The 14,308-nt window shown below is 38.6% G+C and overlaps 2 protein-coding genes across 3 annotated transcripts in view; one reads left to right on the top strand and one right to left on the bottom strand.

Moving 5' to 3' along the window:
* ANGPT2 (angiopoietin 2) overlaps positions 1-14,296 on the top strand; it is a 56,666-nt gene extending 42,370 nt beyond the window's left edge. For both annotated transcript variants that reach the window (XM_046648532.1, XM_046648533.1), the window contains exons 6-9: positions 3,154-3,255; positions 3,834-4,000; positions 8,239-8,369; positions 11,221-14,296. In XM_046648532.1, coding sequence (XP_046504488.1) covers positions 3,154-3,255; positions 3,834-4,000; positions 8,239-8,369; positions 11,221-11,381 — 561 coding nt within the window. In that variant the 3' untranslated portion in view covers positions 11,382-14,296. The remainder of the gene's footprint in view (positions 1-3,153; positions 3,256-3,833; positions 4,001-8,238; positions 8,370-11,220) is intronic.
* The window catches only part of MCPH1 (microcephalin 1), a 233,726-nt gene that overhangs the window by 111,291 nt on the left and 108,127 nt on the right, over positions 1-14,308 (bottom strand).

Here is a 14,308-nt window from a genome sequence, read left to right on the forward strand (position 1 = left end):
AGTTTCCTAATCTGTAGCATGACATAATACCCCCAGTAGTAAAGAGCAGTTTTGAGGTGATGATGGAGGTACCCAGGACAGCACCAGCTACTTAGCACGCATTCAATAAGCAGGAAGTGTTCTCATTCTACTGCCCCCAAGACTATGGCAGGGGACCAAATTTTGCCCTGTTTCATCTAACTCAAGAAAACAAGGTTCAAAAGATCTTTGGGCAGATCTTTGCTAAAAGGGCCTACATATTTCATTTTTGAAAAATTCATTAAGTTTTTGTACAAGATAGACACTGCAAGAAGGCATTTATTAGAAACATTAGAGCACGTTTTTTTCCTAGTTAGGACACAATAGTTTCTTTCCCTAAATTTCACAGGATACCTGTCTCCTAATGTTTATCTATGTGTTTGCTGTCTAATCAGTCATTCACCATGGCCTCAGAGCTGAAGCGTAACATTTCAATCAGGCATTATTTGCTGAAAGACATCAAGATTTAGAGCAAGATATCAGCTCCCTGAACCATGCAATAGTGCACTAACCAAAAGTATGCACTGCCCCAGGTTTGCTGTAATTGGAGCGGTGAAGTCTTGGGCATCACTGAGGACTTCTGCTTCTCTGCTCCTGATATAATCAACTTCATCATTTTCACTCAGGACCTCTGGCAACATGCATAACTCTATTTGAACACGATCTTTCCCTCAAAGTTTCATGATGCAATTAACCATAATACTTCAGTTTTTATAAACTCTCTCATTTTTTTTTTAAAGATTTTATTTTTCCTTTTTCTCCCAAAGCCCCCTGGGACACAGTTGTGTACTTTTAGTTGTGGGTCCTTCCAGTTGTGGCATGTGGGACGCGGCCTCAGCATGGCTTGATCAGCAGTGCCATGTCCGCGCCCAGGATTCAAACTGGCGAAACCCTGGGCCACCAAAGCAGAGCGCGCGAACTTAACCACTCGGCCATGGGGGCCGGCCCCTCTTGTATTTTTTTTTAATCTGGACAAAGTAATATTAAGAATGTTCTAATAATCTTATCATTGTCCCTGATGGAGTTAGAGAACAGCATGGCTCAAATCATTTATGCTCTGGTAGTGAGTCCCAGCCATTCGAGTACTGACTCTGATTTCCATAACAAGATGGACTTGTTCTCTGATTTAAAAATCAGTAACTTCATAATGGTGATTTTGACACCAAAGAATCAAATATGCTTGGAACAAGGATACGATCACTAAGAACCATATTAATTCTTTCCACCCACTAGCACGTCACTTAGGATAGAGGGGAACTAACTTCTGTGTACACACATGACTCCTCAAACTGATGTAGCTTATTCAGCTGGTTTACTAAATGGATTTTTTTTAAAAAGATATAGTGATAGAAGTGAGCAATACTGACCATTTTGTGGACCACAGGCAAATAAGCAGCAATATTACTCATGAACCGATTTCAACTTGGAGCTGTCTTGAGGGACTTTTGGCCTATTAACAAAAGGGTCAAGTTTCTCTGTTTCTGGCAGCATAGTAAAGTAGAAAAAACATTACAGAATTAGGAATTAAAGAGACCTTATTCAAATCCTGTATTCCACCTAACAACTGAATGTCTCTGATCAAATTAATCTAGCTTTACCAAATTTTTTCTCTTTTCAAAAATGGAGAATTATCGTATCCCAGCAACTCTGATTACAGATGATATAGGCAAAGTACCTAACACAGTGCTTGGAAGAGAGTGGTGCATAGCTATGATAATAATGAAAATTAATAATAATAATATCAATACAGCGTGGTAATAAGGGATTACCTTAAGCAGATCAATTTTACATGCCTGATTAATTTAAAATGGGGAAATCATTTTATTCTTAATAAATGTAATTTTCTTTAATGCAAAATATGTCTCCAAACATGAGGATCATCAGGAAAGTGGTGTGGGCCAAGTGACCTTCATGGAGAGAGACTAGAATAGTGGTGGAGCAAAACCTGCTGGAGGACAGGGCACTGGGTTCCAATTGCAACTCTCTATTCCATTAGCAATGAGACATCAGGCAAGCTGCTTAAAATAAAAGAGCAGGCCTTGGTTCTCCTCTAGCCCTCATTCTCTAGGATTTTAAGTCCCAAATGCAGAATAGTTCACATTTAAACTTACTCTGCCATAATTATCTCCATTATTCCCTCAAAGCCCATGGAAAACAACAAAGGAAGAATATTTCCAATTGGTTTTGAACCTTAACTTTCATATTTACTGCCTTGAATGCTGTAGGGAAATTTAACTTTCTGGAAAACTTTTTCGTTCTACTATAATCTCATTATTTAAAACTATTTATGTAATCTTATTTTCAGAGGTTTTTAATTTCATAATAAAACTCTGGCTCAGTTGAAATTGAGCATGCATGCTCCTAGCCCAAGAAAGAATTTTGTGTTCTGAACAAAGTTTATACCCACGAAGCCAGTTTAAAAGCAGGAATAAAAAGAGCTGGGAAGAGAAATGCCATGGGCAGTGAGTAAAGTGCAAAGAAGCCTGAGGTCATGATCTGTGGACTAGAGCTGCCAGGCCATGCTCAGGTCACATCCACCATATTCAGTCCCTGGACGACTTAGGTCCCTCGTACTGAGGGATGAACTGAGCAACCCAACTTTTATCCTACATGGAGGAAGCCTAATAGCCCCACAGAATAATATAACTGGAGTCTTGAAAACCCTACGATACGAGAGGATCCTTTTCTATAACTCTCTGCAGAGCTGATAGGGACTGGCAACTATCCTATAGGTTTTCAGGGCTCTGGACTCCAACTGACAGGTTTCTACTGGTTGGAGAGGAGAGGTTTGGAGCCAGTCTGTCCCATTCACAATGAATCTCTAGGGAACAACGATCTTTGGGTCAGCCATTGGGTGGGTCTTTAGCCTAGAAGAGATGATGACAAGACAGTGATATTTTCATCAACACGTCGTGTTATATTACTGTTTATTTTTCACCATCATTTTAAATTCCTAGTTTTCCATTTATTTAAAACCATCTGTTTCTTGGAAGACCACAAAGATTTACCCCAGAGAACCCTATCAGCACAAATGTTGTTCTAGGTATCTGCATTCATCTCGTTTCTGTTATTTAAGATGAAGACATGAGTCACGACGTTTCTCACACAGTATAACGGTGAGCTTCCCCTTGGCAGGCTTACTGTGACATGGAAACTGGTGGAGGCGGGTGGACCATTATCCAGCGACGTGAAGATGGCAGTGTTGATTTTCAGAGGACGTGGAAAGAATATAAAGCGGTATGAATACTCTTTAAAACATCTGAAAATAATTTTCTTTGGGAAAGCTAACTCTCAAGATCTGCAGAAACTTCACCACAAATCCACAACTAACCAATGACTTTTGACAATTTTATTTTATTTTTTTTTTACCAATGGGTTCTTTTTAACTGCTGTTTCAGTCTCCCCATTAAAGAATGGCCCTGTCACTGTAACGTAAACTCTATGTAAAAACAAAGGCATGCGGGTGCTAGGCTTATTTTTAATGGCAGGCTCAGCACTTCAGGGTAAGCCAACTGTTTCACAGTTCTTCCCATGTCGACGGACTTCGCTGCTTCTGCTTATGTTGCTATTGGTGGCTCCCCAAGTGGTTCTAATTTTTCTAATACTAATTTTCTTCCAGTAACAGCTTTGTTTCTTAAAATTGACCCTTAAAAAAATCTACTTTCTTCTACGGAAGAACCCAGATTTTCACAGTCCAGGAAGGAATTTCTGCTGAATATTTGATAGTTATACCATGCCACATTGATGGACTATTGATTTCAAATACGTGACGAAAAAATACATGCGGTAATTTAATTTTATGACTTGGATTCCAGGGATTTGGGAACCCTTCGGGCGAATACTGGCTGGGAAATGAGTTTGTTTCACAAGTGACTAATCAGCAACGCTACGTGCTTAAAATACACCTTAAAGACTGGGAAGGGAACGAGGCTTATTCACTGTACGAACACTTCTATCTCTCAAGTGAAGAATTCAATTACAGGTAGGTCCATTATAGGTAACTGAAGGAAGTTAAAGGATTTACTGGGGGATTACTCCAGAAAATGAGAACCCCGTTGTATTAATCAGGATCTAAACTACTCTTATTAGACTATCCTAAATGGAAAAACACCTTGTTTGTTAGAGTTCTTTGCTGCCTTTAGGTAAATTTCTCTCATTTTAAAATTCTAACTTTGGTTTTAACAGTCTAAGGGAAACTTCATGAGGGCACTATTTTGTCCATGGCGTGTGCTGCATATCCTCAAAGTATAGATGAGCCCTGTCCTGAAGATAATGGGCATTCAATCACTGTTTGTAGGATACCTGCATTTAGTGTCTCTATAATAAAATGTCATGCCAATATCATAACAGATGCATACCTATGACTGTATTGTTTTCTTCCAAGAGGTTTTAAAAGTTAAATCTACCTTTTTGTAGTTTAAGCACATTCCATCGTTATGTTCCATCCCAAAGTCAGGATGAGTTGCAAGTTTAAAGGTGGTAGGATTAGGCAGGATGTCAGTCAGTCAGCTCCTCTGCTCTCTGTTGTAGAAAGCACTGCTGATTCTCAGCACTCCCACAGAATTTGCCTTGTGCCACCAATTTGGCGGCCCTAATCTCAAATGTTCCAAGAAAAGCATGGGCAACCTTGACTCGGAATTTACTTTCTGGCTCTAAAATGCCATGAGAGTAGAGACAGAGAGCCATGAGAGGATTGAAAGGCTAGCACCTTGTAAGGCAAGTGTACACACGTGTGTACGCTGTTATACAGAACTTCCAGAGATGCATGTGCAGTGATAGAGACAGAAGTGAGATTGTGCATCAGGTGGCATCAAAGGAACTGATCTGAGGAGGCACAACAGAACAGTTTAGTCACCAACGGAGCCCTGAAGGAGCCTAAAGAGCACAGACGGTGGTGTTAGGTGATCGTGAATCACATATTCTGAAACACCTACTCTTAAGGTCAGAAATAAACAAACGAGGTTCAATAGGAACATCAGAGAAAATAGTCATCATCTGGCCTACAGCCCCATCTAAATCTCATTAATGCCCAACTCAGACCCTGCTCAACAGAAATTCCAACATCTGAATAGTTTGGAAAATAAACATGACTTCAAAGTCCTTGAGCTGGCTTCCCGGGGAGAGTCACAATGGACAGCATGGGAAAATGGACCGAAAGTCAGCTTGCCCAAACAACTACCTGAAAACTGTAGAATGTCCAGTAAGTCCCGCTTCATCAACAGTGGATCAAAGTTCAGAAGCATGTTTTGAACACAGACAACGGACAACAAGCATTGACCTGACTTTTAAAAAGTCAGTGAAACACAGTCCATCAACTCTCATTATAGAAAGAGCAGGGCTCTCTCAGAGAGGCAATGACCCAGATGAATGGAAAGAGAGGTGGTGGGCCTCGTTACAGCTCCAAGTGGACTCCAAAGAGATCAGCACTTCAATGAATTTTTAGATGCGAGTGGTTGGTCATTGTTTTACCTCCAAGCTAAATATTTTTTCAACTGGCAACAGTTAGGAATCTACAACAGAAGAATTAAAAAAAAAAAAAAGAAAGAAACACAAAAATTAAGGATTAAACTGTTTACATAAGAAGATTTTACAGAATGGGTCATTACCCTTGTACGCTGACATTATAAAACTATTTTAAAGTAAAATGGTTCTTAACAGATATTTCCTTTGGAAATCCAATCAGTTTTTGGATATGCCATTTAAAAAAGCACACATTTGTTTAAAGCTCAGTTTAAAATACTTGGCAGCGTAAGGCAGATATTACATCAAGAAAATTATTAGCCTAATAAAACATGTCAATGTGATAAGAAACTGTGATAAGGCTAAAACTTATAATAACTACAAATGTTTCATAATGCCAACTGTATGTAGCAGCTGAGTTGTTTTTTACCAAAGAAATGTTCCCCAAATGTTGGAAAACTGAAAAACACATGTTACAAGGAATGGATAAATGCACCAATAGAAAATGATTCTTTTTATCAAAATTAAAAACTATTTGTACATTAAACCTTAAAAACTGGTCACTTTTCAGAAGCATTCTGGCAGTTGTATACAAATGCTGAGATTTCATTATTAAATGCTGCGTTCCCTTTTCCTTCACTTCATTGTAATATAAAAGCAACTGATACCAATTTAAAGCAATTTCAAAAATGTGGCTATTCTTAATAACCAAATTTTTAAAGAAAGCAACTTCAAACCAACGGGCCACATAATAGGATCTAAAAGTATACAATCTTTATAAGAGAGGCTAACAAAAAATAGTATCCTCCCTTATTTTGCCCACCTTAGAGGAAATTTAATGAGTTCCACAAGAACTGAAATTGTTCTAAGGAGACAGGGAGTCAAAAGGAGGAAAAGTGAGGGAACAGTTTGTCTCAGTCATATCTATAATTAATGAGAAGGGCCTGGAAAGAAATGGAAGTGTTTTGAAATCCTGACGATCTGTAGAACTTACATGAACTCAAAATCCTAATGATATGGGGCCGGCCCGGTGGCGCAGCGGTTAAGTGTGCACGTTCCGCTTTGGCGGCCTGGGGTTCACTGGTTCGAATCCCGGGTGCGGTCATGGCACCGCTCATCAAGCCATGCTGTGGCAGGCATCCCACATATAAAGTAGAGGAAGATGGGCACAAATGTTAGCTCAGGGCCAGTCTTCCTCAGCAAAAAGAGGAGGATTGTCGACAGATGTTAGCTCAGGGCTGATCTTCCTCGGAAAAAAAAAAACCCTAATGATGAGTAGAACTTATACAAATGCTTTGTAGCAGGTATTTAGAGGCTGTGCCAGGGGCCAGGGCCATTTTTGAAACATGAGGATAATAGTGAAATTCAGAAATTCAGTCAATGCCTTATGATCAAATTTCTAGAGTTACAATATTAAAAACAATTTTAAATCTAAGTCATTAACACAAAAGTTACCTAGAACTAACGCTTTATGGACCCTCATTTGATATGCTCCCTGCTGCCATCTTTTTCACAACTACCTCCTCAATAAACAAACATCCCTGTTAAGGTGTGCACCAAGGAGGAACCACACAGAGGAGTCAGATGCATGCGGTGCAAATCCTAGCTCTACTGTGTACAAGATGTGACTTTGGACGAGTTCCTATCTCTGAACCTCGATGATTTTATATACAAAATCAAGAGTAATGCCTGCTTCTTGGTGTTGGTATGGGCATTTGGTGCGCATGCCCCTGAAAGTACCTGGCATAGCCTGGTTAGAGTGAATCCCTGGTGAACCTTTCCTCTCTTCTCCACCCTCTGTTCTAACATGAATTCTTGGAAATTATATCCCTTCCAAGGTGGTGGTTGGCAAATGTGAGCAGGTATTACAAAGACGAGCATCATTTGGAGGCTTAAAGTACAATTCTCCCTCTGACACTGCAGCATCCGCAGGACAAGAAGACTCAACTGGAGGCCAGGCTCCCACAGCCCCTGTTCCAACACAGTCACACACTGCCTCGTGGAGCCCTGTTCTGAGCTGTACCCAGCCAATCAGCCATGGGCTTTCCTGAAGCCGTTTACATACCTCCTCCTTCCCTTCCATTCTCCTCACTGGCACACAGATCACTGTGCAAGCCAGATTTCTGCCATCTTCTGAAAGTGTGGGCTGTTATCTAGTGTCTAGCTTAATGTTATGTTTATTCCTTTCTCAATGCCTAGCGGGCTTATGACAATACTATAAAGAAAAGAGGGAAAGCAGCCATAAGGATTTATTTTCCACACAGTTCTGTAGATTTCTACTCCAAATGCAATGATCATTCCTTGTTGTCTGCTGCCCTCCCCACCCCCACCACTCCACTGAAAATAATGATGTTTGAAGCTGTCCAGTCAGCTCAGGACTCTCACTTCTCTAAGGATATTGCCTGGAGGTCTGGAAAGAGGGTCCCCTTACGCTGTATTTTCCCCTCTTCTGTTTATCTGAAAGCAGCAGGAAAATAAATTACAGGGCCCTGAAGTCCCTGCTGATGCTTGTGCAAGTGATATGCATTGAAGGTTTCACGAAAACATTCCTCTTTGCCTAAGGATTTGATGATAAGTTGGTTCCTGTTTATACCAGTGTGAAAATATTTTGTCCAGAGTATGCATTAGTGCACTAACCAGCACAGGACCCATTTCTGTAGAACGGAATTCTTCATTATAAAAAATTTTCCACTATGGTAAATCAACAACCCAAGCCAATTACATTCTTTTTTTTTTTTTTTTTTCTTTGCCTGCTTACAGGATTCACCTTAAAGGACTTACAGGGACAGCCGGCAAAATAAGCAGCATAAGCCAACCAGGAAATGATTTTAGCACAAAGGACGCAGACAACGACAAATGTATTTGCAAATGTTCACAAATGCTCACAGGAGGTGGGATGGCTTTTCTCTCTTCCTATTTGTGTTGGCAAGGAAGAATTTCATAGAATGAAAGGTCGGCTATTTGGACTTCAACCTGTGACTGGTGACAATGTCCACATTTCATAAATAGACACACTCACTCGATGCAGGGACATTTGTTTTTCACTTTTTCAGACTGTTGAGTTTAAGCAAGAATGTGATATTGAGCTAGAATTGTCAGCAGGCCAACAGTGTCTCTTCAGGACCTAGCCCTGGGGATGAGCGGAGACACGTGACATTCAGCAAGCTCTCCTGAGTTTGTGCTCGCTGAGCATCAGATGTTGGAGAGATGCTTTAATTTCATGTTGCTTTATTAAAAAGGTTGAAAATTCAAAACGGCAACCCAAACAGTGATATAGATCCATTACTATAGAAATGCTTCCAACCAACAACTTATTGTTCAAACAAGGAATTTTCAGTTTTCGGGTTTTTTTCCTCAAGGATTTCATTAATATATAGCAAATACTTATAAACACAAAGAAACTAATTAACCAACCTACTTTTTTAGTGCACCAAATTAAAATGAATGATTGTCCACTTTAAATTAAGGCTTTTATTTTCAGGTTCTTCTTGTTTTCAACCTTCCATGTCAGACTTCTTTTAAAAAAATGGAAAACACACCCATAAGCAAATAACTGTTGTAACAGTCACTTAAAATGGCTAAATTAGTATTCAGAAACACGCAAGAGTTCAATGACAGGAACCAACTGCTAGAAAATTTATTCTTCTGATTTCTAAAAGTTTAAAAATTGAATAGCCAGAACCAGTTAATAGTGACTGACAAATCTCTCAGTCACTGTCGAGTTAGTTTTTAAAAACATCGAAAGATTTAAAACAGCAACAAAAACTCTGCCAAAAGCACAAACTGAATGCAATGCAGACAGGAAATAAGCAGGTTTAATACGTGGAGACCATAAACTGTGTTCCCCAAAATCCACCCATTACTCACCCAGGGAAACCAAAGGTAAGAGCTATGGTCAAAATAGTTTATAATTATAAGGTTTTACATAAGCAAGGAAGAGATCTAAGCTTATTGTATGTTCCCACTTCAGTTAAGAATTGTTTACAGTCCAAGGAAGAAGTTATTTATGAAAATAATTTAAAATTCAGTAATTTTCATGTCTTTAAAATAATACTGAAAGAATTAGGCTCCACTACAGAAATCAGTCCTACAGTTCCTTAGATAATATATTTATATATATATATAATATAATTGGCAACACAGGTCTTCCCTATTAGCCATAATTATATCAAGAATAACTTCTATGAGAGAAAGCTATTATATAGATTGTGTAAAACCTGCCTGTCTCCCACATTCTACCATAATAATCCTTTTTAAAGCCAATGGGAAGGGGAAAAGGCACGGGGTGAGGGGACCAAAGACACCCGGTCCTTTTCTCCGTCTGCATTCCCGCACTGAGCCAGCCGTCCACTCGAGAGGGCGGCGGTCTTCAGACCACCCATATGCCATGAGCCTCTCGAGAGAGTAGGGGAAGTGCATTAATAACCAAGGAAACAACATATTTATTTACTCAAATCAAGATTTAGGGCTGAGAGTGGAAGTGGAAAAGAGACTGGGGAGAAGAAACGCAGCCCAAGAGAGAAAGTGGGGAGGTCTCAATGATAAAGAGGTTAGATTCCAGCCATGGTCAGCTAGAGTTTTGCATGGACAGTAAATTCTATAGTTCAGCCAAATAACAGGCTCCTGAATGGACAGACCTAGAAATCTGTAATATTCTTTAATATTTTTAAGGATTCCGAGTAACACACAGAATTGTCTTATCAAACTGACCAAATCAACTCCAGCCATGCAGCTGCTAAAGAATTTAGGCACCTGGAGGAAATTATTGGTGATCACAGTGCAATGTATAAATATTAATATAATAATTGCATCAGAATATTTTTTAAAGAAATAACACTTCACAGATACAACTAAAGCTACCCTACCAACCCCTGCCCCTCAGGTGACCACTGAATTGAGGTTCATTCACATTATTTATTTATTTTACTATGAATGGAAATATCAATAATAGTTATTTTGTTCTGTATTTTAAAATTTTACATAAATGGCATCATCCTGTAAGTGTCCTTCTAACACAGTGTTTTTAAGATTTATTCAGATTAACGCAGGTAGATTGAGGTCATTCCCTCCCCTCACAGACCCAGGGCCTCCAGGCTGCTCCTGTTCTAGGTAACAGCATTCAAACCCCAAGCCTAGCATTCAGGTGTAGATGTGGACTCACCTCCTCAGCTGTGGTGCCAAGCACCACCTCTGCCCCTGGCTTTACCTTAGTGAGTGTGCCACTGTAGCTTTAAATTTCCTTTTTGTCTATGAAACTTAAGAGATATCCTTTTAATCTAGTTCCGCTGAGTACTTAAAATTTGTTATATTTTAAACAAAAAGAATTTCTTTGGTAGGGGGAGTGGAGCGTGAATCCGTCCAGTCTACTGTGTGGCTGGAACTGGAAAGTAATCCTGTTGAGTCACCCAAAAATTCTTCAGTTTTTGACTTAGCCATTCTTTCACCTGTACCGTGTGCTTACCAGATCAGGACTGTGGATGACTGGCCTTTCCACACAGCACAAGAAAAAAGGAGTAAGAGAGCTCGTAAAAACATGTGCCATAATGGAACTGTGCTTTAACCAGTGTAAAGATGGGAAACCGTACTCCTCAGCTGTCAATACAGCACATTGTACACTCAACAGTATCTGCCTCCTTCAAATGCATGGAATGTGATTAGTGGACTAGCCGAGAATTTCCAAATCCCTGGTGAGACAGTTGGGGTTACCTAGTTCCTAATTCCTTCCATGTTTGACTTTCACAGGCTGGTGGTTTGATGCATGTGGTCCCTCCAACTTGAACGGAATGTACTACCCACAGAGGCAGAACACAAATAAATTCAACGGGATTAAGTGGTACTATTGGAAAGGATCGGGCTACTCGCTCAAGGCCACAACCATGATGATCCGACCAGCAGATTTCTAAATGCCACACACACCTGAGGAACGCTGTATTGTACTGTCTTCAAAGACTTAACCCCAAAGCTCTGAAAGACACAGCTGCGTACTGTCTCCTCGTCCACCTCAGACAGACAGCATGCTCTCGGGTGCGGAAGGAATCCGTGGGCCCAAGTTAGAGCCCGTGAACTTCATCACTTCAACCTGTACCACTCAGTGAACCAAAGCTCAACCCAGAACAAGCAACAACCTGGCGCTGTGACCTGGTGGAATGCCTGGGCGAAGACACAGCTGAGCTTCCGGATAACACTGACGATTCACAGACTGTTGTCACAACCAAGAATGTTATGTGCGAGCTCATCAGTAAATAACTGGAAAACAGAACACTTACACTATATAGTAGAGATAATCTTGGAACTGCATTCTTGTAAGCACTGTTTATAGATTGTGTAAATAGTCATATGTGCTGAATTCATAATCAGAATTCACTATCACAATTAAAGGGAAGAAAAAAATTCTCTAAGCCATAAATATATATTATATATTCAGGGATTTTCTGAGAAGTGGTTATCAGCAGTTTAATATTTGGAGAAGCAAAAACATAGTTAACGCATTTTTACTCCTCCTCTTAGGTGCTTTAAATTTTCATTTTGAAAACAGCATTATTTACATATGTGTCAACAGCTTAGTTTTAAGGGAACGCTCAAATATATATTTCAAGTTTATATGGTGAAAACGTCCAGGATCTCTGAAATTATTAATAGAGATGTATGCTCTTGTAGTTTATATGAAGATTGTACTATTTTTTTTCCTGCCTGGCTGTTAAATATGAAGGTATTTTTAGTAATTAAATATAACTTATTAGGTGAGATGACTGCATTTAACTATTATGATAATATTTACAATTTTGTAATTTGATTCCCAAAAACTGATTGTGCCTCATGACAAGGAAAATTTTGATTTTTAATGATGAAGAAAATTGCACATTTAATATCATGACAAAGAGGCTTTACTGTCTTTCAGTCACTGTTCTAAGATAGAGGTCTTTTTTCTCTTCTAGTAAGATGTATTTTGGAGAACAAGGCTATAATTGGTGGTTGAGAAAGCCCTTCCATTTAAGACACTTACAAAGCTGTACTTCTCAAGCTAGATTCAGCTCTAAAGTTATTTAAGGAAAAAAATAATTTGCATTAGTAAGATTTTTTTTTTAATGTCCACCAGCAAACTTAAAAAAAAAAAGTGTTCTGGAGTGCAAAAACAAAATCTGATGTTTATGGTATATTCGAATGTTTACAGAAAATTTTGAGAGCACGGATTTAAGCTCAGGACCGCAAAAACTTATACTTCTAGAGGGTTAACTCTGAAGCTTCACAGTACAATTAATGCTAACGAACATTTGTGTAACGCTTTGTAATTCTGAAGCAGTTTCTCATATATTTGATTTTGAGTCAGCTGCTAGGAAGCTTCCAGCCAGATGTGCAACCAGCATTTACCTCGTGTCTATCATCACCTTAGACTGTTCTGCTGCTATTTTTTCCTTTATTCCAATTTTCTCACCTAATTTACTTTAGCCTTACATGCTCCCCCACCTCGACTTGGTTTTACAACACTCACTTGTTGCTACGTGTTTTGAGTCAGTTTATGGACTCTGGAAGAGTCAGGTGCTCTGCCTTTCCCATCATGTTATAATATCCTTATATAATATCCTTCCCAGTATATTAAGTGAGTAAAGAACCTCTCCATCCTAGAACAGTTCCTCTTATCACATTTAAGAAGGCTTTATAAATTCAACAGAGGTATCCCAGCTTTGGGTCAAGGTAAAAAACATCCGATAATAAGAAAATATCACCGCTTCACAAGAAACAGTAAATTTCTATGATATCTCAATGATTGCATGACAGATACTGAGGCGGGGGGAGACAATACAGGAAAAACTGGCAACAATGTAACTTATATCACTTGCCCACATAGGCAGGTAAAGTGAATTTCAAAGGCAAACCTCACTGTGCTCTTCAGACTTCTATCTACTCCCTTATGACAGAAACTGGGGGGATTTTGTGTTTTTATTTTACACTTCAATTCCTTACATGCATTTCAAATGAACAAAAAGTCTTAATGAGAGGAATTTTGTCTCTTCTTAAGAAAATATTTATAAAGTTGAAAGGAAATCAAAATAGTAATATTAAAAATGAAAACAAAAATAACCCAACAACTTAGCTATGTACAGTGGTGAGAGGTCAGACTCCAACTTCTTGTTATGGTAAAGTCACAGAGCATAAACAGCTAAAAAACATGAAGACTGGTCACAGACAAAAATCACTATTGATCTTTCAGGTATTAATCTTTTCAAAGAATAAGCTGTCACAAACCAGTTAACATTTTTAAAAATGAAGCCAACTTCTGTCCAATCCCACTTCCAACTAAACCTTAAATTACCTACTTGATTATTGCTTAATCTTTTAAAAAATCAGAACCTGGAACTTTTCCATTAAGCATTTGAAATACTTAAAAGTAAAAGAAAGTGGAGTTAAAGCTGAGTTTAGGAAAAACACCAAAATATAAAGACCACATCATAATGCTAGCAGGCCACAATTCTTATACCTATCAGCTGTATCTCTATTAACAGTCAAAGTATTATCTTTTAAAGCAGTAAGTGAGATATAATACTACCTTCTCAATAAGCTATTCTTTCTTTTTTTTTATTTTTGTCTTTCTCAATCTTTCTGAGGACTTTTATAATTAAAATTTTTTGAGACTGCATTCCTCATAACTTTTTGCAGAATATTCTCACATTTGTTCTCACAAATAGATAAAAAGTGTCAAGTTCTATAAATATATCTCTTTAATTATGGGCATAATTGCTCTTGATATAATAAAAACCTTAGTCTATATCTATGCTTATAGTAATTTCCTGAGAATATCAAATTATATTTAATATCATAAAATAACATCTGA

The sequence above is a fragment of the Equus quagga genome, chromosome 22, assembly GCF_021613505.1.
Source record: "Equus quagga isolate Etosha38 chromosome 22, UCLA_HA_Equagga_1.0, whole genome shotgun sequence".
In the NCBI taxonomy this organism is placed as follows: domain Eukaryota; kingdom Metazoa; phylum Chordata; class Mammalia; order Perissodactyla; family Equidae; genus Equus; species Equus quagga.